The 26,408-nt window shown below is 44.0% G+C and overlaps 1 protein-coding gene across 9 annotated transcripts in view; it reads left to right on the top strand.

Annotated features, from left to right (window-relative positions):
- fam76b (family with sequence similarity 76 member B) overlaps positions 1-26,408 on the top strand; it is an 89,883-nt gene that overhangs the window by 715 nt on the left and 62,760 nt on the right. For 8 of the 9 annotated variants that reach the window (XM_043691478.2, XM_043691477.2, XM_087988010.1 and 5 more), the window contains exons 2-3: positions 13,974-14,038; positions 14,128-14,182. In XM_043691478.2, coding sequence (XP_043547413.1) covers positions 13,974-14,038; positions 14,128-14,182 — 120 coding nt within the window. Of the gene's footprint in view, positions 1-8,140; positions 8,187-13,973; positions 14,039-14,127; positions 14,183-26,408 lie in introns of all 9 variants that reach the window. The other variant, XM_043691481.2, reaches the window with a different exon arrangement.

The raw sequence follows: 26,408 nt of genomic DNA, 5'->3' as shown, positions 1-26,408 counted from the left end.
CACAAGGACTAGTACGTGTATAATAAATTTTAGACTTTTTAGATGATCTGATGAATTCAAATGGAAAATTCAAGTTACGAAGTTTTTGACTGTGTCATGTACTGAAAAATCCAGAATATGAAATGGAAAGCAAATTACAGTTATTGTCTCAATTTTTCGATTCCTTCTGCCCTTTTGGGCAGTATGTTTTTATTGTAACTGCATTTTAATCAGATTTCTATGCTTTTTTTCCCATTAATATTAAATCTGAGCCCTTCAGTTACTAACTTACCTGCTAGTTTTTTTCTAACTTACGTATGCATTACTCTTCATAATTTTGAACGCATTTATTAAAACTTTTCTTAATCTTCTCTGTTCTAAGGGAGAGTAATCACTGACTTTGGTGTCTTTCTGTTTCATGTGCTTGTACCTTTTTAAGATCTTAACATCATTCCTAAAACATGATATCCAGCTGAGGCCTGACCAAGAATCTTTAAAATGAAAAGAAAAACGAAATGCTGAAGATCTGAAATTAAACAGTGTTGCAGAAATTCAGCTGGTCTGGAGGCTTTTGTGGAGCAAGAAACAGTGCTACAATTTTGAGTGGAATGCTTTGCAATTTTTATAGTGTCTTTGTAATCTTAGAAATTACTTTATCAGCTTTCAAAAATTCTTATTAGTTGTCAGTCTTAATTATGTAATTATTGTGTTGGACACCATGTCGTGGAAAGTTCTGAATACGTGACTAGATTTAGAAGCCTGAAAATTTAAAGTTTCTAAGATCCAGTTTCTATATCCTCTTTCCTAAGGGAAGTTCCTGCTGTATCGTGCTTTTTCTTTGAGTATATGATTGGAAAGTTTGCACTTTTCATTTGCCATTGCTGCCCCCTTGATGGATGTTTGCTGAAAAATAAAGTGTTGTTACTGGGGTGATACATTAATGTCTTGAATATTTGTTCATCATTTTTCCTTTGGTGTATGAAGTTGAAAATGACGTGGTAGATTTATAGGTGATGTATATTGCAGAAGATGTGTTATGTTTTACATCTTGCTGATTATCAGATTTCAACGTGAGATGTAACTAAAGAGAATCAAGACTTTTAAGTTTATAAATAATTTGGGCCTTTGCTTGGGCTCCTAATTTTAGTGTATAAGTTAGTAATTTTTTTTGACAAACATTGTTTCTTCATTCCGGTCTGATGATAAATATGCTGGTACAATACAGGCAAATTATTTGACAATTCAACTTTTATGTTTCATAAAGTTCTTAACATAAGAATTCTCTGGCCAAGATGATTCTTTAAGATCAACTTTGAAATGCACTGGTCAGTAAGTTAATTCTTGGTTGCCAAAGTAGGATCCTGGTTGCATTATATCACAATTTTCCTTTTTTTTTAAAATTCTGTTCCTAGTTTATGTTTATTTGTAAGCAATAAAAGTATATGCTCCAGTGGAATTTTTTTCTGAAATGTAACTTCTGTTTTGGAGTCATAGAGATGTACAGCACAGAAACAGACCCTTCAGTCCATGCCAACAAAATATCCCAACCCAATCCAGCCCCACCTGCCAGCACCTGGCCCAAACCCCTCCAAACCCTTCCTATTAATATACCCATCCAGGTGCCTTTTGAATGTTGCAATTGTACTAGCCTCCACCACTTCATCTAGCAGCTCATTCCATACATGTACCACCCTCTGCGTGAAAAAGGTGCCCCTGAGGTCTCTTTTATATCTTTCCCCTCTCACCCTAAACCTATGCTCTCTAGTTTTGGACTCTCCCAACGCAAGAATAAGTTTTTGTCTATTTATCCTATCCATGCCCCTCATGATCTTATAAACCTCTATAAGATCACCGCTCAGTCCCCAGCCGCCATAGGGAAAACAACCCTAGCCTATTCAATCTCTCCCTATAGCTAAAATCCTCCAACCCTGGCAACATCCTTGTAAATCTTTTCTAAACCCTTTCAAGTTTCACAACATCCTTTTCCGATACAAAGGAGACCAAAATTGCATGCAATATTCCAACAGTGACCTAACCAATATTCTGTACAGTTGCAACATGACCTCCCAATCCTGTACACCATACTCTGACCAATACAAGAAAGCATACTAAATGCCATCTTCACTATCTGAAACTCCACTTTCAAGGAGCTAAGAACCTGCACTCCAAGGTCTCTTTGTTCAGCAACACTACCTGGTAATTTACCATTAACTGTATAACTCCTGCTAAGATTTGCTTTCCCAACATGCAGGACCTTGCATTTACCTAAATTAAACTCCAAACTGCCACTTCTCAATCCATTGGCCCATCTGATCAAGGTCCCATTGTAATCTGAGGTAACCTTCTTTGCTGTCCACTACACCTCCAATTTTGGTGTCATCTGCAAACTTACTACCTATACCTTTTATGCTCACATCCAAATCATTTATATAAAATGAAGAAAAGTAGTGGACCCAGCACTGATCCTTGTAGCATTATCACTGGTCACAGGCCTTCAGTCTGAAAACAACCCTCCACCACCTTTGAGCCAGTTCTGTATCCAATTGATGAATTCTCCCTGTATTCCTTGAGATCTAATTTGCTAACTTATCTTGTATGTGAGACATGATTTCCCACATACAAAGCCATGTTAACTATGCCTAGTCAGTCCTTGCCTTTTCAAATATATGTACATCCTATCCCTCAGGATTTTCTCCAACAACTAGCCCGCCAGCGACATCAGGTTCTCTGGTCTATAGTACCCTGGCTTGTCCTTACCACCTTTCTTAAACAGTGGCACCACGTTAGCCAACCTCCTGTCTTCTGGCAGTTCCTGTGACTATCGATGATACAATATCTCCTTAAGAGGCCCAACAATCACTTCCCTAACTTTCCACAGAGTTCTCGGGTACACCTGGGCGGCACGGTGGCACAGTGGTTAGCACTGCTGCCTCACAGCGCCTGAGACCCGGGTTCAATTCCCGCCTCAGGCGACTGACTGTGTGGAGTTTGCACGTTCTCCCCGTGTCTGCGTGGGTTTCCTCCGGGTGCTCCGGTTTCCTCCCACAGTCCAAAGATGTGCAGGGACAGGTGAATTGGCCATGCTAAATTGCCCGTAGTGTTAGGTAAGGGGTAAATGTAGGGGTATGGGTGGGTTTCGCTTCGGCGGGTCGGTGTGGACTTGTTGGGCCGAAGGGCCTGTTTCCACACTGTAATCTAATCTAATCTAAAACCTGATCAGGTCCTGGGGATTTATCCACTTGTATGCGTTTCAAGACATCCAGCACTTCCTCTGTAATATGGACATTTTTCAAGATGACACAATCTATTTCCCTACATTCTAGATCTTCCATGACTTTTCCCCAGTACATACTGATGCAAAATACTCGTTTAGTAACTCCCATCTCCTGCAGTTGCACACAAAGGTTGCCTTGCTGATCTTTGAGGGGTCCTACACTCTCCCTAGCTACCCTTTTGTCAAAGAACAACGAAAACTTGTAACTTTCTCCAAGCCTGAGCAGATCCAAATCCACTGTCTAAATCTATCACCCAATTCTTAAGCGTCTGTATCCTTCTGCTCCCCACCTACTCATGCATCTGTCCAGGTGCACTTAAATAAATCTACCGTGCCTGCCTCTACTGGCAACATGTGGCAGGCACCTACCACACTCTGTGTAAAGTACTTGTCATGTATATCCCCCTTAAACTTTTCACCTCTCACCTTGAATGTTATTGAATCCTTCACCCTGGGGGAAGAAGCTTATCTCTGTCTACCCTGTCTTTTCCTTTCTTTGTAGACCTCAATCAGGTTCCCCCCCGCCTCAATCTCCGTTTTTCTAATGTAAACAATCCTAACCTACTTAACCTTTTGTCCTTAATTTATTTGTAAAAAACCCTTTGGATTCTCCTTAACTCTATTTGCCAAAGCTAACTCATGTTCCCTTTTTGCCCTCCAGATTTCCCTCTTAAGTATACTCCGACCGCCTTTATACTCTTCTAAGGATTCACTCAATCTATCCTGTCTATATCTGACATGTGCTTCCAATGTTTTCTTAACCAAACCCTCAATTTCTTTAGTCATCCAGCATTCCCTATACCTACCAGCTTTCCTTTCACCCTAACAGACATATACTGTCTCTGGGCTCTCGTTATCTCATTTCTGAAGGCTTCCCATTTTCCAGCATCCCTTTACCTGTGAACATCTGCCCCCAATCAGCTTTTGAAAGGTCTTGTCTAGTACTGTCAAAGTTGGTCTTTCTCCAATTTAGAACTTCAACTTTTGGATCTGGTCTATCCTTTTCCATCATTATTTAAAACTAATAGAATTATGGTTTCTAGCCCCAAAATGCTCCTCCTGATATCCCAGTCCCATATTCCTTACCATGCCCTGAGTTTATCTGCTTTGCCTGTTCGGCCTTGATGTAAGAGCTTGCAGAAAGCACAAACATTGGCTGTTTTACTGACATTTCCTTTATAATCTGGACTTGGGGATATTGATCATGTTAGTAGATGGTTATAGAGTAGTCCTGAGTCCTGAACTAACTCTTATTTCAAAATTGCATGGTTTATAAAGGTACTTGAATTTAGTACTGTGAAAGTGCAATAACTTTTTCTAGAGGGGGAGAAACAGTTACCATGGAGAGACAGTCTGGCACTGAAGGTAACATCGAGAATCGGCTAAGTGGCAAGTAATGCTACCTTGTTGAATAGGTACAACTTGCAATTTTGTTTCGTAGATTTTTCTCTCTCTGAAGCAATAATTTCAAGCAGGTTATAGCTGGATCATGAGCACTCCAGACCCATCAGGATGTATATGGATGGTGTTTGTTGTCTTGGCATAGACTTCTGAGCTATTTGTCACAGGTTCTTGTCAAGTCTAGTCTCATGATTACAACCGCCTTTTTATTTGTTAAATATGTACTTGAAACAGAGACTAAGGATTTGTTTGAGTGTAAATTGCATAGTTGTCTTTTGAGATTTTGAGACTCACTCTGACTTCTCATCGTAGCTAACCAACCGTGCATCATGGACTGCCTACCCTGGCCTTGTGCATATCCTATTTGATTCTATTACTAAATTACTTTGTGCAGTTCCCAGAACAACTCTCCTGCTCACTGGGTGTTTGCCACAAGACTCGCCTGCACCATTCTAAAAAGCCTATTGTATGATTTGACAAGGTCCATTGTTCACCTCTTTTCTGGGACCAATAATCAAGGCCACCCACGTTTGTCTCCCTCATACCTGCTTCTTTCATTTCAGTAGGAAAGCAGCCCCAGAAGGATAGACAGTCAGAACAAGTGGTCCACTGACTAACATTTGGGTCCTCACCCTTTATACGGAGAGCATCCTGATTCTGATGTTTTGGTCTGGCGTTGGAGACTGCTCTTGACTTATTGTGCTAGGGCCTAACGAACAAAGACGATTCATCCTTGACTTGACTGAGCTCTGCTGACAACCATGACTAACTTTGTTACTTTATCTGTGCTAAACAGCATGGAATGACAGAAGTAATAAAAGCTTGGTAGTACAGGCTGAAGGGACAAAGCACGTAAAGGTATGGCGGAGATGTTACAAGCATCCAGGTCAGCTCAGCAACTGAAAAGACTGGATTTACAGCCTGGCCCAGTCTAAGTACACGCAGGGACACAAACCAATGTTCTTGCAACATTAAATGGATACTTGCTAGTGCAGAAGTGAAGTGCCATGAGGAATCTTGGAGGCATGTCTGTGGATGTGGAGTGTGTTTGGCTGATATGCTTACAAATGCTGTTCGAGCAAGAAGCAAAGTGAAGTTGCTTGGTCTTTGCTCTGATTCCTGAGATTTCTTGACATTTGGATTGAATGGCACATTTTGATAAGGTGGGGAACTGTATGTTAATGAGGCTCTGGATGTAGGTTTGCTCGCTGAGCTAGAAGGTTCACTTCCAGACGTTTTGCAACTATACTGGGTAACATCTTCACTGGGCCTCTGGGCAAAACACTGCAGATAATTCCTGCTTTCTATTTATATGTTTGGGTTGCTGATGTCATTTCCGGTGCTGATGTCATTTCTGGTGGTGATGTCATATCCAGTTCTTTTTCTCAGTGGGTTGTAGATGGGGTCTAACTCAATGTGTTTGTTGATAGAGTTCCGGTTGGAATGCCATGCTTCTAGGAATTCTCGTGTGTCTCTCTGTTTGGCTTGTCTTAGGATGGATGGCACTCAACAAAGGCATGACAGATAGTGAGATCCTTCTACAAGATAGACCATAAGGAATAGGAACAAGAATAGGTTGTTCGGCCCTTGAGCCTGCTCTGCCATTCAATGGAGAAAGTGAGGTCTGCAGATGCTGGAGATCAAAGTTGAAACTTTATTGCTGGAACAGCACAGCAGGTCAGGCAGCATCCAGGGAACAGGAGATTCGACGTTTCGGGCAGAAGGGCCTGTGCCCGAAACGTCGAATCTCCTGTTCCCTGGATGCTGCCTGACCTGCTGTGCTGTTCCAGCAATAAAGTTTCAACTGCCATTCAATGGGTTGATAGCTGATCTGATATTCCTCAGTCACTTTCTTGTCTTCTTATACTAATCAATAATCTATGTATCTCAATGTTAAATATACACAAGACTCTTCTTGCCACAGAGCTGTGAGGACAATTCCAAAGATACCCAGTCGTCTAAAAGAGTAGTTCCACCTCTTTAATTTGGCACCCCAGTATTTTGAGACTATGCCTTCCACTCTTAGACTTTCCAATGAGACATCCTCTCACCACTTACCCAGTCAATCCCCTTAACAATCGTACTTTTCCACGAGAACACCTCTCCTTATAAACTTTAGACTTGCTGTCTTCTGAATCTGCCACGCATCTTTGCCATATCCTACATCACTCCGGCCTCAATAAGATTCTGGCCTAAACTTGTGTGTTCAAATTTGTTTTAATTCTCATTTGTGACATTCCTCTCCACGTTCCTCCAAAAAGATATTCACTTTGCCACTTCTAAGTTGTCAAGAGTGTGGTTCTGGAAAAGCAAGCAGGTCAGACAGCATCTGAGGAGCAGGAGATTTTGACGTTTTGGGCAAGAGCCCTTCATCAGGAATGTTGTACTTCTAAGTTGTACCTGTTGATTTTGCCAATTATTCTATCTGTCATCTCGAAGTAATTTGGTATCTCACTAAATTATCAAGTTTTGCATAAGTTGCAAAATCTTAAACTGACAAAGGTAGGCGATGGGTTGGTGGTATTATTGCTGGAGCTTTAACTCAGAGGCCTAGATAATATTCTGGGGACCCATGTTCGAATCCAGCCAGAGCACACGGTGGAATTTTAATTCAATAAGTAGTTGGATAAATATGTCTAATCCATGAATCCATTGCTGATGTTCGGGTAAAAACCCATATGGCTTACATGTGATTCCAGGTCCACAGTTACATGTTTACTGTCCTTTGGGATGGATAACAGATGCTACCTAGCCAGCGATGTGCTCATCCTGTGAATGCATAAAAAAAAAATTTCCCAAGTCCAGATCATCCATTTGTAACAAGCCCAGCTGTGGCTCTAATACCTTTGATTCTTGAATATTGATATCCAGTTAGAAAAATGGCTATTCACCAATACCGTTATCCCTTAATGAATTCTGTAAGCAAATTAACACCCCACCTTTAATCCAATGTGCTTTTGTTTGGAACATATAGATGTTATGAGGTACAGGTTATGCTGCTATAACGAGCATTACATGTGTGCGAATTGGCTTTAATGCTATTGATGAATTGTGGATGTTTGGTTAATGTAAACTTTCTACTGAACAGGTATAAATTTTTTTTCTATTAGCAATCTTGTGCAGTGCAATTTTCTGTAATGGTTTTCCATGGTATGATTTGTTTGTAGCACAAAATTGCAGAGAAACACAACCGTCGCACTAAAGCAGAATGACTGGTACTTCATTAAGTCCTGTTTGAAAACCTAGGTATAAAAAGGTTTTCAAACAGGACTTAATGAAGTACCTTCAACAAGGTCCTATCATTTTGCCGATGAACTCGGTCAAATTATTTTGCCTTTTTCATAATTCTGCATTTTAATATGCTTTTTGAAATGAGAATTTATTTTCTGTTTAGGATAATAGAAATCCTGTCTTAGAATAATGTTGGTTTTCTCAATATTCTGTTAGATTGACTTGTTTCATGACTGTTACTTATTTTGAATACAGATGGCGCATCTATAGTTTTCTGACGTCACACCCTAATCTGGGGGAGGTAATGGTCAAGTTTTGTTGTCTTTGCCACCCTTACCTTAGCAACCTATGATTCATCCTATCTGATCCAAGCATTTTTGTGTTCTTTCATCATTCACAGGATGAGAGCATCACTGGCTGGGCCAGCATTTATTGCCCATTCCTAATTGTCGAGAGAGTAGTTGAGAGTCAACCACATTGCTGTGGATTTGGAGTCACATGTAGCCAGGTTGGGTTAGGATGGCAGTTTCCGTCCCTAAAGGACATTACTGAACCAGGTGGATTTTTCTGAAAATCGGCAATGAATTTTTAGTCAATGTTTGACTCTTAATTCCAGATATTTATTGAATTTAAATTCTACCATCCAGCTTTCGAACCTGTGTCCTCAGGATATTATCTGGGTCTCTGGGTTAACAGTCCAGAAATAATATCACTAGGCCATTGCTTTCCAGATGCTTGTTTTGAATAATGCCAACCTATTCAGCATCTCCCTTTTATAATCTGATCCAAATTAATTGCTTCCTTTCCTCTGCAGTGACATTTAGCTTCAAATTCCGTTTGTGGAGGGGGAGGTGGGAAAAGAAGTTTTCTGTAACTTAATCATGGCTTTTATAAGATTTCACTATTTGCCCGAATCAACGTTGCTTCTTTCAGATACTTGCCCTTTTGAAGGTAAAGCTTACTTAAAATCCTGTTTCTTTTCATGAAGTTTTGCAGGGGTAGATTTTCTCATGAACAACTAGTTAATGACAAGACTTCAATTTTTGAGAACGGATGCAAAATAAAATGTGTACCTTCTGCATATTTTCCTACATGTAAGGTTTCATGTTTTGTCACAATATGTTTTGCATTTAATTAATGCATCGCCCTGTACATTTTACTGCAGTGTTTCCCAAACTCAGTTCCCACAAAACTTCATTTTAACACTTGAAAATTCACATGACTCCACCCCACTGCTGCACTAGCAAAACCAAAGCCATAAGAATGGCACATTGTAACCTTAAATTTGTAGTTCAGATGCATGTGTAGATCAAGTCGTTCAGGTTTTTCACATGTACACAACTTACAAAAAATATTACTTTTACAAGGTATTTTGAAAGTAATTGTATAGGTCTCGGGTGAGCTCTCTATACTCCCTGCGCCCCCAAGTCCTCAGTCATACAGCATAGAAACAAGCCCTTTGGACCAACATTTCCATGCAAAGCAGGTTTCCTCAACTGAACTCTCCCATTTGCCAAATCCCTCTTAAACCTTTCCTATTCATATACCTGTCCAAATATCTTTCACATTTTGTAATTAAGAACATAAGAACTCTGAGCAGGAGTAGGCCACCTGGTCCTTTGCGCCTGGTCTGCCATTCAATAAGAGCATGACTAATCTTTTTGTAGCCTCAGCTCCACTTAGTCCCCCTCTCCCCATAATCCTCAATCTTTTTTTGAACAGTAAAGGAATTATCTAGCTTATCTTTGAAAACCTTTACTGAGGAAGCCTCAACTCCTTCACGAGGCAGGGAATTCCATAGATTCATAACCCTCTGGGTGAAGACGTTCATTCTCAATTCAGTCCGAAACCTGCTCACCCTAATTTTGAGGCAATGCCCTCATGTCCAAGGTTCACCTGGCAGTGGCAACCTCCTCTCTACTTCTATCTTACTTATTCCTTTCATAATTTTATGTTTCTATAAATCCCCCCCCTCCCATTCTTCTTCTAATTATATTCCAAGGAATATAATTCCCAGCCTCATAAGCCAAACCACTCGACTCTGGAATCAACCTAATGAAATTCGTGGAGTTTGCACATTCTCCCCGAGTATGCATGGGTGCTCCGGTTTCCTCCCACAGTCCAAAGACGTGCAGGGCAGGTGAATTGGCTATGCTAAATTGCCCATAGGTTAGGTGCGTTAGTCAGAGGGAAATGGGTCTGGGTGGGTTACTCTTCGGAGGGTTGGTGTGGACTTGCTGGGCCGAAGGGCCTGTTTCCACACTGTAGAGAATCTAATCTAATCTAGTGCTCGTACACCCTTTCTCAAGTAATCATAGAATCGGTGTGAAAACAGACTCTTCGGCTCAACAAGTCCACACTGACCCTCCAAAGAGTGACCCACCAGACCCATTTCCCTACTCTATTACTCTGCATTTATCCCAGACTCCTGTATCTAACCTACACATTCCTGAACACTATGGGCAATTTAGCATGGCCAATTCACCTAAACTGCACATCTTTGGATTGTGGGAGGAAACCGAAGCACCCGGAGGAAACCCACAGACACAGGAACAACATGCAAACTCCACACAGACGGTCACCCAAGGTTGGAAATGAACTTGAGTCCGTGGCGTTGTGTCACAGCAGTACTAACTGTGCTGCCCCAAAGTAAGGAGACCAAAACTATATACAGTACTCCAGGTATAGCCTCACTAGTACCCTCTATAACCGCAACATGACATCTCTGCTTTTAAACTGAATCCCTTTCGCAAGAAATATCCAGGGATGTCAGACTACTCTGAAAGACGGACAAGGAGATAAAGGAGGTGATGTAGCTCTAATATTTAAGGATGACATCAGGGCGGTAGTGAGAGATTTTATTGGTTCTATGGAGAATAAGGTTGAATCTATTTGGGTAGAAATTCAAAGAAAAAAATCACTGATAGGTGTAGTACATCAGCCAGCAAAAAGTAACATCACATTGCGGTGAGCAATAAACAAAGATAACTAATACCTGCTTTTAAATAAAAAGTACAGCAACTATCATGGGAGAATTTAATCTACATGTCAATTGCACAAACCAGGTCAATCAGGGTAGCCTTGAGGAGGAGCTCATTGAATGTATTTGCAATAGTTTTCTTTAACAGGTATGTAGTGAAATTGATGAGGGAGCAAGTCAATTTGCACGTGGCTTGGATAGTAATCCAGAGATTATAAACACTTTAGGACCTCTTCCTTAATTTTGTTCCTAGTGCTTGATAATCCTTCCTTGCCTTGCCCATGTTGCTTGTCCCAACATGGACCACAATAACTGGATCCTTTTCCTCTCGCTCCAGTATCCTTGTACCATTGTATCTTTCTAATTGTAATGGTGCCCGTCTGTACCACTACCTCTGGCAGCTTGTTCCCTACATGCATCTGTGCGTAAAAATTGATCATCAGGTCCCCAGTCTTTCCCCTCTCTCCTTTTAAACCTGTTTTGAACTTCCCTACCTGAGCAAAAAGATCTTATCTATTCACCTTATCTATGCCCTCATGATTTTATAACCTCTATAAGATCACCTGTCAGGCTTCCAGGAAAAATTGATTAGATTAGATTACTTACAATGTGGAAACAGGCCCTTCGGCCCAACAAGTCCACACCGCCCCGCCGAAGCGCAATCCACCCATACCCCTACCCCTACATTTACATTTACATTTACCCCTTACCTAACACTACGGGCAATTTAGCATGGCCAATTCACCTGACCTGCACATCTTTGGACTGTGGGAGGAAACCGGAGCACCCGGAGGAAACCCACGCAGACACTGGGAGAACGTGCAAACTCCACACAGTCAGTAGCCTGAGGCGGGTATTGAACCCGGGTCTCTGGTGCTGTGAGGCAGCAGTGCTAACCACTGTGCCACCGTGCCGCCCACCAGCCTATCCAGCCTCTCCCTTTCACTCAAACTCCAGCCCTGGCACCATCATTGTAAACCGTTTTTGCACCTTTTCCAGTTTAAAAACATCCTTCCTATTGGCAGGGTGACCAGAATTGTATGCAGTACTCCAAGTGTGGCCTTTCCAGTATCTTGTAAGCTGTGACTGATGATTAGATTACTTACAGTGTGGAAACAGGCCCTTCGGCCCAACAAGTCCACTCCGACCCGCCGAAGCGCAACCCACCCATACCCCTACATTTACCCCTTTAACCTAACACTACGGGCAATTTAGCATGGCCAATTCACCTGACCTGCACATCTTTGGACTGTGGGAGGAAACCAGAGCAGCCGGAGGAAACCCACGCACACACTGGGAGAATGTGCAAACTCCACACACTCAGTCGCCTGAGTCTGGAATTGAACCCGGGTCTCTAGCGCTGTGAGGCAGCAGTGTTAACCACTGTGCCACCGTGCCGCCCATGACGTAGCATCCCAACTCCTATACTCAATGTTGTGACCACTGAAAGCAAGCATGCCAAATTATTTCAGTTAGCACTTCTCTTTTTCTTTCACCATTGTGCACATACACTCCCTGCTAATATTAAATCCTCTCTCCCCCCCCCCCCCCCCCCCCCCCCATTCCCATTTACTGGAACTCCCCAACCCAATGCTTAGTGTTTCCTGTTTCCAACCCAGTTTTGTCACACTGTTTTCCCTTTCCAAGTTACCTGTACTCCCACACACTGTGTACTCACCAGCTTCCCTCCTCTTCCCTTTTCTTTTGTCTAGTTACTGGTGCTTGTGAAGCAGAGTTGCCATCCTGTATAAGGAGCCTGTACTAACAAATTGGCAAGTGTAGGAATATAGGGAAATTTGAATCCGCCACTCATTTTTCCCCGTTCAGCTCCATGACCACCTTCTCATTTGGTCAGCATCTGAGTTATTCTTCAAACCCATCACATTTCTGCTTCTCTATGGTTATTAATAAAAAAAATTGAATGCTGTTACCTGTGTTTCTTCCTCCATGGATGCTGCTGAATTTCATTTTCTCCAGGACTTTTGTTTTGAGTTACTGAGTTATGTTTGCTTGCCTGTGCCAAGTGGTGCACAAACAGCCCAGACCCCCTCAAACTTGCTGTTAAAAGTGGCTTCTGATGTTAAAGGGTCTTGTTATTTGCATCAATCTTTGAGTCCGAGCTTGTTCTGTCAAAGCCTTCAGAATGGACAGTCTCCTTAATCCTATTGGCCCTTGCAAACCAGAAATTGGGAATTCTTGATTAATCTATTGACTAACTTGTTACTCTGGCCTCCAGATTGGAGTAGAGATGTAATTTTGTTGAAGATGTGGCTCTTTTATAAGAGGTCCAGAGCTACTTTTGGATTGTTTGCAATAAATCACTTTTTCAATTTGTTCAACTTTTATTTTCAATTCAATTATTATTTATGTATGGTTCAAGTACATTTATTGCAAAATGATTTGGCTCTTGGAAGAAACTGTTTCTTTCTCTTCATCCTATACCGAGGGTAGTCAAGGTAATTTATTGTTTCAAATGGGACAAATTGAAACTGCATTTTCTGTTTGCACCCATAGTGGGGGATAATATAGATTTGATTTTGTGAGCAAAAACACCTGATTTTTTTTTTCTCTCTAGTATTGACTCCATCCCTATTCCTGCCAAGTCTCTAGTTACATCGCTACATTATTCCTAGGCTCAAATATTCCAATGTGCACCTCTGAGGTCTCCCATATTCTACTGTAAACTTGAGGTCATCCAAAACTCTCTACTGTCTGTGCCTTAGCTTCCTCTTTCACCTCTGTTTGCTGACCTCGTGAAGTAGTGTCTAGGTTTTGAAATTTTCATTCTTTATGGCCTTGCTGCTACTTATCTTTGTAGTCTTCTCTAATACACAGCCTGTGAATATCTACTTACTGTAATTTTGCACTGTTGTGCATTTCCATTTACAGCTGTTTTAGCATTGGTGACCATGCCATTGGTTTATCTAAGTTCAGGTTCTGGAATTCCATCGCTATCTGTATCTTTCTCTTTTCAACCATTGCTTAAAATCTACTACTATGAGTTTTCAATCTGGTATTTCCTTTGTTTTATTTGTCATGCACTGTTTTCATGTGCTGTGAAAAATGTTGAGATATTTGACTGAGTGCTTTTGCTTATCTTTCAAAAAGGAGTGTCGGATAGCACATCCAGTAGTCAAGTGTACATACTGCAGAACTGAATTCCAACAAGAAAGGTACAGTAATAATGAAATGTTTTCATTTAGTTCTGTGATCATTTGAAATCTTAACCTTCTCTGAATTATGGATTTCTTATTTTGTGCAGCAAAACCAACACAATATGCAAGAAATGTGCACAAAATGTGAAGCAGTTTGGAACAGTAAGTTGAAGTGGTGTTTTGTGACATTATAATAACACAATTGCATTAGAATTATCTGATACTAAACTTTGTTACTGGGACAATTATTAATATTTTAGTATTAGTAGTCAAATTTCTACTGATAAATAATTTAGGTACTGCAGTACTGCTGTTATCCAGCTTCTGAGTTTGAGCACATTGAGCAGGTTAAGCAGATTGTGCCTAGCATCTGTTGCAATTTTTTACTTTAGGATTTGCTTTAATTTGTCTCACTCTTTCATATTATGTCTACAGATTGTGTTCATGTAGCATCAGTCATTTTGCTCAACACATATTGCCTGTGGTAATCATTAGTTAATTTTGCCACCTAAAAACTTAGATGACTTTGATGGGTATAGGGCCGACTGAGGTACTTGAAGGCTGCTTTTGTCTGCATTTCATAAAATGGGATGTTGGAAAGGAATAATTTATTCTGAAGAGTAATGTTCCAACATGTAAGCAGACTAAATTGATGGTTGATTGTCAGGTGAGCCCCGTGCAACTCAAAATAAATTTTCTTTGCACAGACATTTTCAGTGTAAACTCCATGAAGCAAGAACATTTGCTGATAACATTATGAAATATTTATTTTAAACCTTCATATATGAATGCTTGTCCAAGAGCAATCATCACCTTTTTGTTTTCAACTTTCAATGGGTAATTCTCCAGCTATTTTGGGGGGGAAAAACTCTCCAATTCCAACTTGGAGATGGATATTTGGACAGTTTTGGCATACTTGTGTAGATAGTGAAATAGGACATAATCAAAAGAGTTCAATCTGACTTCTGGGTAACCATACAACCTGACTCTTATTCCTGGTATGGTTCATTAGGTTTCAAGTACAGTTATTGCAAAAATAATTCAGTTCTTGGAAGAAACCGTTTCTTTCTCTTCATCCTATACCTAGGGTAGTCAAGGTAACTTATTGTTTCAAATCACAAGTTAGCTTGAACGATAGAATTAGATGGAAGTGGTTGTGTTTTTCATTTTGTGCAATCAGTGTTGGAAATAGCATTTCTAATTCTAGCTTGAAGATTTGGGGCTTTTGAATTTATACCTTTTGGTGGACACATCTTGATTCTCAAGATGTACTTTTGCCTTTTATATAAATGATATATTGAAACAGTGGCACAGTGGTTAACACTGGTGCCTCAATATGCCCAGGACCTAGCTTTAGGTTACTGTCTGTGTGTTTTTTGCATGTTCTCCCCATATTTGTGTGGATTTCTGCCAAATGCTCTTCCTCCCACTGTTCAAAGATGCGCAGGTTAGGTGGGTTAGTCATGCAGAATTGTCCCATAATGTCCAGGGATGTAAAGGTTAGATGGATAAGCTCTGGTAAATGTGATGTTATGGGGAACGGGTGGCTCTTGGTGTGATACCATTCAGGTTTTGCTGGCTTGATGGGTCGAATGCCCTATGCACCATAGTGATTCTATGAAACTTTTCTTTTATTGTTTGAGCTAAATTGACTCTGATCGATTAGATCTCCAATGTAGTGGGATGAAATTTCCACTATGGTAGAAGGCAAATTAGGTAATCCTTTGTTTTACTGTTCAAGTACAGGGATGTGACATTTCAGCCATTTGTCAGATTTCTGATCAAACTTACCTTCAAACTGGCTAGGATCTCTGTTTTATCGTTTGTTAAGAACAGGAGCTGCTGTCATGAATTACCATAAGTGGAAAATGATAGTGGAGCAGTGACTGGAAGAAAGAGGTGCTCCTTACAAAATAAGTTCTGTTTCTTGTTGATTCAGCTGTTGAATATTACTGACTTACCCTGTTTTCCTAATCATCCTGTTCAGAAATCTTATTACATACCTCTGGAGCAGGTGGGATTTGATACCAGCCCAGGGATAGGGACACTACCATTGCACTGCAAGGGCCCTAGACTCAGCTGCTGCAGCTTGTGCATTAGCAGTTTGCGACTGAATCCCAAAGAACTGGACTCTACAGCTGGCAACTGAGACAGAATTAATACTACTTGAAGTCTGGCACAGCAGCATGGAAATGGGAAGACTTGTTAGAAGATATTCAAAGAGTAGTCAGGAGGTAGGCATTAAGTATTCCAATTATTTGGAATTTGAGAGGTCAAGATTTATAGTTAAACAGTTTCCCCAGACATATTTCTGTTTCTGAAGTGAGTAACTTAAGTCAGGAAATATCCCAACTTGGTAGACCTGCTTCAGTGAAATTGCTTTGTCAGAAACAACTTTTTTGATTTTGTAGAGCTCAGCCTGCTACATCCAGAAGCAGATTGGAAGTAGCCACAGGAGTGGCTGGTTAAAATGCCTGGTCCTCTGGGATTTTATTGCAGTTATTTCCTTGTAGCTTATTCTGTGCACCCTTGCCCAACAAACACTGTCTTCTCCCTTCCAGTCTCTAAGCCACTTAAAAGAAAACTTGTACCCTGAAATCCCCTAATGCCTTCAGTGCCAATTCATTTCAATTCTCAGTTCAATCTTCTACAGCCCAATTAACTTTGTAGCTGTAAACTCTTCACATCTATTTAGCTTGTCACTTACAGGTTTACAATTTCATAGAACATAGAATAATACAGCGCAGAACAGGCCCTTCGGCTCTAGGTGTTGCGCCGACCTGTGGACTTTTCTTAGCTCATCCCCCTACACTATCCCAAAATCATCCATGAGCTTATCTAAGGTTTGTTTAAATCTCCCTAATGTGGCTGAGTTGACGACCTTAGCAAGTAGGAGAAAGTGAGGCTGAAGATCAGAGCTGAAAATGTGCTGCTGGAAAAACGCAGCAGGTCAGGCAGCATCCAAGGAACAGGAGAATCGACGTTTCGAGCATAAGCCCTTCTTCAGGAATGATTTTGTAGAACTAGGCCTGCTCCATCCAGAAGCAGATTGGAAGTAGCCACAGGAGTGGCTGGTTAAAATGCCTGGTCCTCTGGGATTTTATTGCAGTTATTTCCTTGCAGCTTATTCTGTGCACCCTTGCACCCTACGGACCTTAGCAAGTAGGACATTCCATGCCCTTACCATTCTGTGTGTAAAGAACTTGTCTCTGACATCAGTCTTAAATCTATCACCCCTCAATTTGTAGTTATGCCCTCTCGTACAAGCTGATGTCATCATCCTAGGAAAAAGTCTTTCTCTGTCTACCCTATCTGATCATCTTGTATGTCTCTATCAAATCCACCCCCCCCCCACCTTAGCCGCCTTCTTTCCAATGAGAAAAGACCCAAGTCTCTCAGCCTTTCTTCATAAGACCTTCCCTCCAGACTAGGCAACATCCTGGTAAATCTCCTGTGCACCTTTTCCAATGCTTCCACATCCTTTTTTGTAATGGGGCTTCCAGAACTGTACGCAATATTCCAAGTGTGGCTGCATCAGCATTTTGTGTAGTTGCAACATGATATTGTGGTTCCAGAACTCAATCCCTCTACCAATGAAATCTAACACACCGTATGCCTTCTTAATAGCACTATCCACCCGGGTGGCAACTTTCAGGGATCTATGCACATGGACTCCAAGATCCCTCTGCACATCCACACTACCAAGAATATTTCCATTGACCAAGTCCTCTGCCATCCTGTTGGTCTTCCTAAAGTGCATCACCTCACATTTAGCTGCATTGAACTCCATTTGCCACACCTCAGCACAATTCTGCAGTTTATCCAAATCCCCCTGCAACCTGTAACATTCTTCCAAACTGTCCACTACTCCACCGACTTTAGTGTCGTCTGCAAACTTATTAATATATCCACCTATGCCTACGTCTAAGTCATTTATAAAAATGACAAACGGCAGTAGTCCCAAAATAATAACTGGGCTTCAGACTGAATATTTTCCATCAACCACCACTCGCTGCCTCCTTCCAGAAAGCCAGTTTCTAATCCAAACTGCTAAATCACCCTCCATTCCATGCCTCTGCATTTTCTCCATCAGCCCACCATGTGGAACCTTATCAAAGGTTTCTCTGGGAAGCAAGGGAGGAGATTGCAGAGCCATTGGCCTTGATTTTTATGTCCTCGTTGTCTACAGGAATAGTGCCAGAAGACTGGAGGATAGCAAATGTGGTTCCCTTGTTCAAGAAGGGGAGTAGGGATAACCCTAGTAACTATAGGCCGGTGAGTCTCACTTCTGTTGTGGGCAAAGTCTTAGAGAGAATTGTAAGGGATAGGATTTATGAACATCTGGATAGGAATGTGATCAAGGATAGTCAGCATGGTTTTGTGAAGGGCAGGTCATGCCTCACAAACCTTATTGAATTCTTTGAGAAGGTGACTAAGGAGGTGGATGAGGGGAAAGCAGTAGATGTGGTGTATATGGATTTTAGTAAGGCGTTTGATAAGGTTCCCCATGGTAGACTACTGCAAAAAATACGGAGGTATGGCATTGAGGGTGAGTTGGAGGTTTGGATTAGGAGTTGGCTGGCTGGAAGAAGACAGAGGGTAGTAGTTGATGGCAAAGGTTCATCTTGGAGTGCTGTCACTAGCGGGTGTTCCGCAAGGATCTGTTTTGGGACCATTGCTGTTTGTCATTTTTATAAATGACCTGGAGGAGGGGTTAGAAGCTTGGGTGAGCAAGTTTGCGGATGATACGAAAGTCGGAGGAGTGGTAGACAGTGAGGAAGGATGTGGCAGGTTACAGCGGGATATTGATAAGCTGCAGTTGAAACTTTATTGCTGGAACAGCACAGCAGGTCAGGCAGCATCCAGGGAACAGGAGATTCGACGTTTCGGGCACAGGCCCTTCTTCAGGAATGAGCAGAGAGTGTTCAGCAGGAGAAGATAAAAGGTAGGGAGGAGGGACTTGGAGGAGGGGCGTTGGAAATGTGATAGGTGGAAAGAGGTCAAGGTGAGGGTGATAGGTCGGAGTAGGATGGAGGCGGAGAGGTCAAGAAGAAGACTGCAGGTCAGGAAGGCGGTGCCGGGCTGGAGGGATTCGGCTGAGACAAGGTGGGGGAAGGGGGGATGAAGAAACTGGTGAAGTCCAAGTTCATCCCCTGTGGTTGGAGGGTTCCCAGTCGGAAGATAAGACGCTCCTCCTCCGACCGTCGCGTTGTTGTGGTTTGGCGGTGGATGAGTCCAATGACCTGCATATTCTCGGTGGAGTGGGAGGGGGAGTTGAAATGCTGTGCTACAGGGTGGTTGGGTTGGTTCGTCCGGGTGGCCCAGAGGTGCTCTCTGAATCGCTCCGCAAGTAGGCGGCCTGTCTCCCCAATATAGAGGAGGCCACACCGGCTGCAGCGGATGCAGTAGATGATGTGGGTGGAGGTGCAGATGAATCTGTGGCGGCTATGGAAGTTTCCTTTGGGGCCTTGGAGAGAAGTGAGGGGGGAGGTGTGGGCGCAAGTGTTGCACCTCCTGCGGTTGCAAGGGAAGGTGCCGGGAGTGGAGGTTGGGTCGGTGGGGGGTGTGGATCTGACAAGGGAGTCGCAGAGGGAGTGGTCTCTACGGAAAGCTGATAGGGGATGGGAGGGAAATATATCCTTGGTGCTGGGGTCTGTTTGGAGGTGGCGGAAGTGACGGCGGATGATGCGCTGTACATGGAGATTGGTGGGGTGGTAGGTGAGGACCAGTGGGGTTCTGTCCTGGTGGCGGTTGGAGGGGCGGGGCTCAAGGGCGGAGGAGCGGGAAGTGGAGGAGATGCGGTGGAGGGCACCGTCGACCACGTCGGGGGGGAAATTGCGGTCCTTGAAGAAGGAGGCCATCTGTGTTGTACGTATTTTGAACTGGTCCTCCTGGGAGCAGATGCGGCGGAGACGAAGGAATTGGGAGAATGGGATGGCGTTTTTACAGGGGGCAGGATGGGAGGAGGTGTAGTCCAGGTAGCTGTGGGAGTCGGTTGGTTTGTAGTAGATGTCCGTGTTGATTCGGTCGCCTGAGATAGAAACAGAAAGGTCTAGGAAGGGGAGGGAGGAGTCCGAGACTGTCCAGGTGAATTTGAGGTCGGGGTGGAAGGTGTTAGTGTAGTGGATGAACTGTTCAACCTCCTCGTGGGACCACGAGGTAGCGCCGATACAGTCATCAATGTAGCGAAGGAAAAGATGGGGGGTGGGGCCAGTGTAGTTGCGGAAGATGGATTGTTCCACATACCCTACGAAGAGGCAGGCATAGCTGGGGCCCATGCGGGTGCCCATGGCTGCTACTCTTGTTTGGAGAAAGTGGGAGGATTGGAAAGAAAAGTTGTTCAGGGTGAGGACCAGTTCGGTCAGTCGAAGGAGGGTGTCGGTGGAACGGTACTGGGTGGTACAGTGGGAAAGGAAGAAGCGGAGTGCTTTGAGTCCTTCGTGATGGGGGATGGAGGTGTACAGGGACTGGATGTCCATGGTGAAGATGAGGCGTTGGGGACCGGGGAAGCGGAAATCCTGGAGGAGATGGAGGGCGTGGGTGGTGTCACGAACGTAGGTGGGGAGTTCTTGGACTAATGGGGACAGGACCGTGTCGAGGTATGCCGAGATGAGTTCGGTTGGGCAGGAGCAGGCTGAGACGATGGGTCGTCCGGGGCAGTCAGGTTTGTGGATTTTGGGCAGGAGGTAGAAACGGGCGGTGCGGGGTTGTGGGACTATGAGGTTGGAGGCGGTGGATGGGAGGTCCCCTGAGGTGATGAGGTTGGGATGGTCTGGGAGATGGTGGTTTGGTGGTGGGGGATGGGGTCATGGTCAAGGGGACGGTAGGAGGAGGTATCTGCGAGCTGGCGTTTGGCCTCAGCGGTGTAAAGGTCAGTGCGCCAAACTACTACTGCGCCTCCCTTGTCAGCTGGTTTGATGGTGAGGTTGGGGTTGGAACGGAGGGAGTGGAGGGCTGCGCGTTCCGAGGGTGAGAGGTTGGAGTGGGTGGGAGGGGTGTGGGAGTTCAGGTAGCGGTTAATATCGCGGCGGCAGTTTGCTATGAAGAGGTCGAGGGCAGGTAGGAGGCCAGCACGGGGTGTCCAGGTGGACGGGGTGTGTTGGAGGTGGGAGAAGGGGTCGTCAGAGGGTGGGCGAGAGTCTTGATTGAAGAAGAAGGCACGGAGGCGATGGCGGCGGAAGAATTGTTCGATGTCACTCCGTGTATTGAATTCATTGACCCGAGAACTGGTGGGAACGAAGGTGAGACCTCTGCTGAGGACTGATCTTTCATCCTCAGAGAGGGGCAAGTCTGGAGGGATGGTGAACACACGGCAGGGCGGGGAGCTAGGACCTGGTGTGGGACTGGAGCTGGATGTGGGGGCGGGGTTAGGCCTGGGGGCGGGGACAGAGGTCGGCGTGGGGGCGGAGTTGGACATGGTGATGGAGACCGGCGGGGGGGGGGCAGGGTTAGGCGTGGTGACGGAACTCGGCCGGGGGGCGGAGTTAGGCGTGGTGGCAGAACGTGGCGTGGGGGCGGAGTTAGGCGCGGTGGCGGAACGCAGCGGGTGTGCGGGGTTAGGCGTGGTGACGGAACGCGGCGGGGGGGCGGGGTTAGGCGTGGTGACGGAACGCGGCGGGGGGGGCGGAGACACATGCGGCGATGTGGTCCAAATGTAGGTTGCTGACGTCACTGGGGGCAGAAGTAGCTGTGGTGACCACGGAGACAGAGTTCTTCCCCATAGCCGCGGAGGTCGCCAATCTGTTGGCGATTGTCTTCATGACGATCGCAGAGCAGGTTGTCTGTGCGGCGATCCCGGAGGCGGTTGTTTGGGCCGCGATCATGAAGGTTGCGAAGTCGGTGGGGGCCGAAGTGACGTCATCGTCGGTGGCGTCTGCGGCTATTGTCGCGGGCGCTGTAGCGGCCGCGTGTGTAATGGCGCCGGACTGGTTTCGGAGGCCGATGGAAGTTTCTGGAACGGTTGAGGAATCCGGAGTTTGGGGGTAAGTGCATGAAAGTTTTTGGTACTTACTGCCTTTAATTTCCGATATGGCTAGAAAGAACAGTTTGTTCAGACTATGGATTCTTCTGTAAATGAAGAACAGTAGAGGTCCTTTGCAGGTCTGTGAGAGAGTTGTCCTGAGCTGGGGTAGGTCGAGCTGCAGGGAATGTAGGTACCGGCGCATGGCTGCAAGCGTGGAGTGGAGGATCCGGAGGGAGGTCCGTTGCTGGAGGCTGCGGATTTGTTGCAGGTACTGGTAGTCCTGGTTGGGTCCAAATTGTGTTGGTCGGAAGGTGATCTGGAGTCCATGGGGGAATCAGTCGGTTCCGTAGGCAGGTGCTGAGAAAGGAGATATGGCTGTGGTAACGAGTCTGCTTCAGAATGTGGCTGAAGAGCTTCTGTGCAGAGGAGATGACCTGGGGTGTCTGTGCAGAGGAGATGACTGCGCTTTCTCCTCCTGATAAGCTGCAGAACTGGGCAGAAAGGTGGCAAATGGAGTTCAATGTAGCGAAGTGTGAGGTGATTCATTTTGGTAAGAGTAATAAAAAGATGGGGTACTGGGCTAACGGTCGGATACTTGGTAGTGTGGATGAGCAGAGGGATCTTGGTGTCCATGTACACAGATCTTTGAAAGTTGCCACCCAGGTAAATAGTGCGGTGAAGAAGGCATATGGCGTACTGGCTTTTATTGGTAGAGGAATTGAGTTCCGGAGTACTGAGGTAACGTTGCAGTTGTATAAGACTCTGGTGCGGCCGCATCTGGAGTATTGTGTGCAGTTTTGGTCCCCATACTATAGGAAGGATGTGGAGGCACTGGAACGGGTGCAGAGGAGGTTTACCAGGATGTTGCCTGGTATGGTAGGAAGATTGTATGAGGAAAGGCTGAGGCACTTGGGGCTGTTTTCATTGGAGAAAAGAAGGTTTAGGGGTGACTTGATAGAGGTGTACAAGATGATTAGGGGTTTAGATAGGGTCGACAGTGAGAATCTTTTTCCACGTATGGAGTCAGCTATTACAAGGGGGCATAGCTTTAAATTAAGGGGTGGTAGGTATAGGACAGATGTTAGGGGTAGATTCTTTACTCAGCGAGTCGTGAGTTCATGGAATGCCCTGCCAGTAGCAGTGGTGGACTCTCCTTCATTATGGGCATTTAAACGTGCATTGGATAGGCATATGGAGGATAGTGGGCTAGTGTAGGTTAGGTGGGCTTGGATCGGCGCAACATCGAGGGCCGAAGGGCCTGTACTGCGCTGTATTCTTCTATGTTCTATGTTCTAAAGGCTTTGTTGAAGTCCAAGTATACCATGTCAACTGCCCTACCCTCATCTATATGCTTGGTCACCACCTCAACAAAACTCAATGAGGTTTGTGAGGCACGAACTGCCCTTGACGAAACCATGTTGACTATCTGAAATCAAATTGTTGCTTGCTAGATGATTATAAATCTTATCTCTTTTAATCCTTTCCAAAACCTTTCCAACAACAGAAGTAAGGCTCACTGGTCTATAATTACCAGGGTCATCACTGCTGCCCTTCTTGAACAAGGGCACAACGTTTGCAATCCTCCAGTCTTCGGGTACTAAACCTGTAGACAATGATGACTCAAATATCAAAGGCAAAGGCTCTGCTATATCCTCCTAGCTTCCCAGAGGATCCTCCTATAAATCCCATTTGGCCCAGGAGACTTGTCTACTTTCACTCCTTCTAGAATTGGTAAACCTGTTCATAACTAACAGGTGTTTTTGGAAAAAAAAAGTGATTAAGGGATTTTGAAACCATTCTATATACTTCCATTATTATAAAAATGATACAAAAATTCTTAGTCAACATTAATATCGACATCCTGTTTTGAGTTTGTAAAGGGGGTTAGGCTTGAGTGTCTTCTGTTTAATTCTGAGAAGACAAAGGATGGTGCAGGAAGAGTTTGCGATGTAACTAAATCATGTATGCCATAGAATATAGTATCTCAGGCATGCAGGTGACAAAATACTTAAACCTGTAGAAAGGATGAGCATGTGGCTATCACGGGTCCTTTTGAAAGAATCCTTTGGACTTGGTGTAGAAGTGAAACATAAACTCAAAATTGCATTACAAAATTGAAGATCAAGGTAGTGGAAGTCTTCAAATACTGAACATCGATTTAACATCAAAATTGCAGTATTAATAAACTATTATATCTGGGTTAAATTAGTCTCAGCATGAGGAGTGACAAACATCTTTTAGTATAAAGAAAACAAAAATAACTGAGTACTGAAGATCTGAAGCAAAACACATTGCTGAAGAAGCACAGGTCAGCAGCATCTGTAGAGAGAAAACAGTGGATTGGAAAATGGTTGGAGGCACCAAATACTGCAAAGGCTATGGACTCGACAACATTCTGGCAATGGTCTGAAGACCTGTACTCCAAAACTTGCTATTCCCCCTAGCCAAGCTCTTCAGGTATAGTTACAACACTGACATCTACCTGGCAAAGTGGAAATTTGCCCAAGTATTTCCAGGCAGGAAATGTATAACCTGTCCAATTACTGCCCCCATCAATAAAGTGATGGAAGGTATCATCAAAAATGTTATCCAGCAGCAATAACCTGTTCACTGACGCCCAGTTTGCATTCTTCCAGAGCCACTCAGGTCCTGACCTCATTGCAGCCTTGGTTCAAACATGGACAAAAGAGCTCAATTCCAGAGATCACATGAGTGTGACAACCCTTAACATCAATGTCATGTTTGATCGAGTGTGGTATTAAGGAGCCCTAGCAAATTCGGAATCAATGAGTATCCGGTGCAAACTCTGGTGGTTAGTCATACCTGCCACATAGGAAGATGGTAATTGTCATTGGAGATCAGTCATCTCAGCTCCAGGACAATTCTGCAGAAATTCCTCAGGGTAGTGTTCTTGGCCCAACCATCTTCTGTTGCTTCATCAATGACCTTCCCTCCAAGTTAGATGAGGGAATTGTGCAATTAATTGCAAACATTTTCAGCACCATAAAGAAGTCCATGTTCAAATGCAGCAAGCTATGGACAATAAATGGGCTTGGGCTGAGAAGTGGCAGTTAACATTTGTACGACATGAATGCCAAGCCTTTATAGAACCATAATCCCTACAGTGTGAAAACAAGCCCTTCAGCCCAACATGTCCACACCGACCCTCAGAAGAGCAACCACCCAGACTCATTCCCCTAATCTATTACTCTACACTTACCCCTGACTCATGCATCTAACCTACATTCCCCTGAGCACTGTGTGGGTAATTTAGCATGACCAATTCGCCTAACCTGCACATCTTTGGATTGTGGGAGGAAACCGGAGCACCCGGAGGAAACCCACAGACACTGAAGACCGTGCAAACTCCACACAGACAGTCACCCAAGGCTGGAATTGAACCCGGCTCCCTGCTGTGAGGCAGCACTGTTATCCAGCAGCTATTAGATTATTATCTGATTTGAGACAATCTAATTACCTTGAAATACAATAGCACTGTCAACATCCTGCATTATCAGTGCCTGGAAACTCAACTGGTCCTGCTACATGAACACAGTGGCTATAAGGCAGCTCAGAGTGTAAGAATACGACGAGTAACTCGTCACCTAACTTCTCAAAGGAGTCTACCATCTATAAGCACCATCAGGAGTGTGATGGATTGTTGCTCACTAGTCTGGATGACTGTAGCTCCAATAATGCTGAAGAAGCTGACACCCTCCAGAACTTGATGCCACTGCATCTGCAAGCATCCACTCCCTCCCCCAATTGCCCATTCGCAGCAGTGTGTACTATCTACAGGATGCACTGAGAAATTCACCAAAGATACTTGCATTGTATTTTTCAAACCCATGGCCACTTCTATCTAGAAAGACAGGGCAGCAGATATATGGGAACACCACCATTTTCAAGTTCCCCTCCAGGCCACTCGCCATCCTGGCAAAGAAATACATTGCCATTTTTTTCACTGTTATTTGGCTTAAAATCCTGGAAATCCCTCCCTAATGGCATTGTCAACCCACGCAAGGTTGACTGCAGCAATTCAAGAAGGTAGCTATCCTCCAACTTAAAGGCAACAAAGTATTGACAACAAGTGTTGGCCATCCAGCGATACCCATGTTGTATGAGTGATTTTATTTGATAAAAAAGCCTTGTTCCAATTGTGGAGAAAGTGAGGTCTGCAGATGCTGGAGATCAGAGCTGAAAATGTGTTGTTGGAAAAGCGCAGCAGGTCAGGCAGCATCCAGGGAACAGGAGAATCGTCGTTTCGGGCATAAGCCCTTCTTCAGGAATGAGTATCTAATTGTTCTAATTGTATCCAGCATATACCATACTAAACTGCACCATATTCTGAAGATGTTTTTTCGGCGATTGGAGAGGGAGTTTAAAAAGAAACGTATACGGATGATATCAGATGAACAAGTGGAT

Source organism: Chiloscyllium plagiosum, unplaced genomic scaffold (assembly GCF_037043375.1).
Source record: "Chiloscyllium plagiosum isolate Xiang-an unplaced genomic scaffold, Cpla_swu_hap1 HiC_scaffold_6, whole genome shotgun sequence".
NCBI lineage: Eukaryota > Metazoa > Chordata > Chondrichthyes > Orectolobiformes > Hemiscylliidae > Chiloscyllium > Chiloscyllium plagiosum.
Note: the sequence above shows the minus strand (reverse complement) of the source record. Positions and strands in the feature narration are given on the sequence as shown.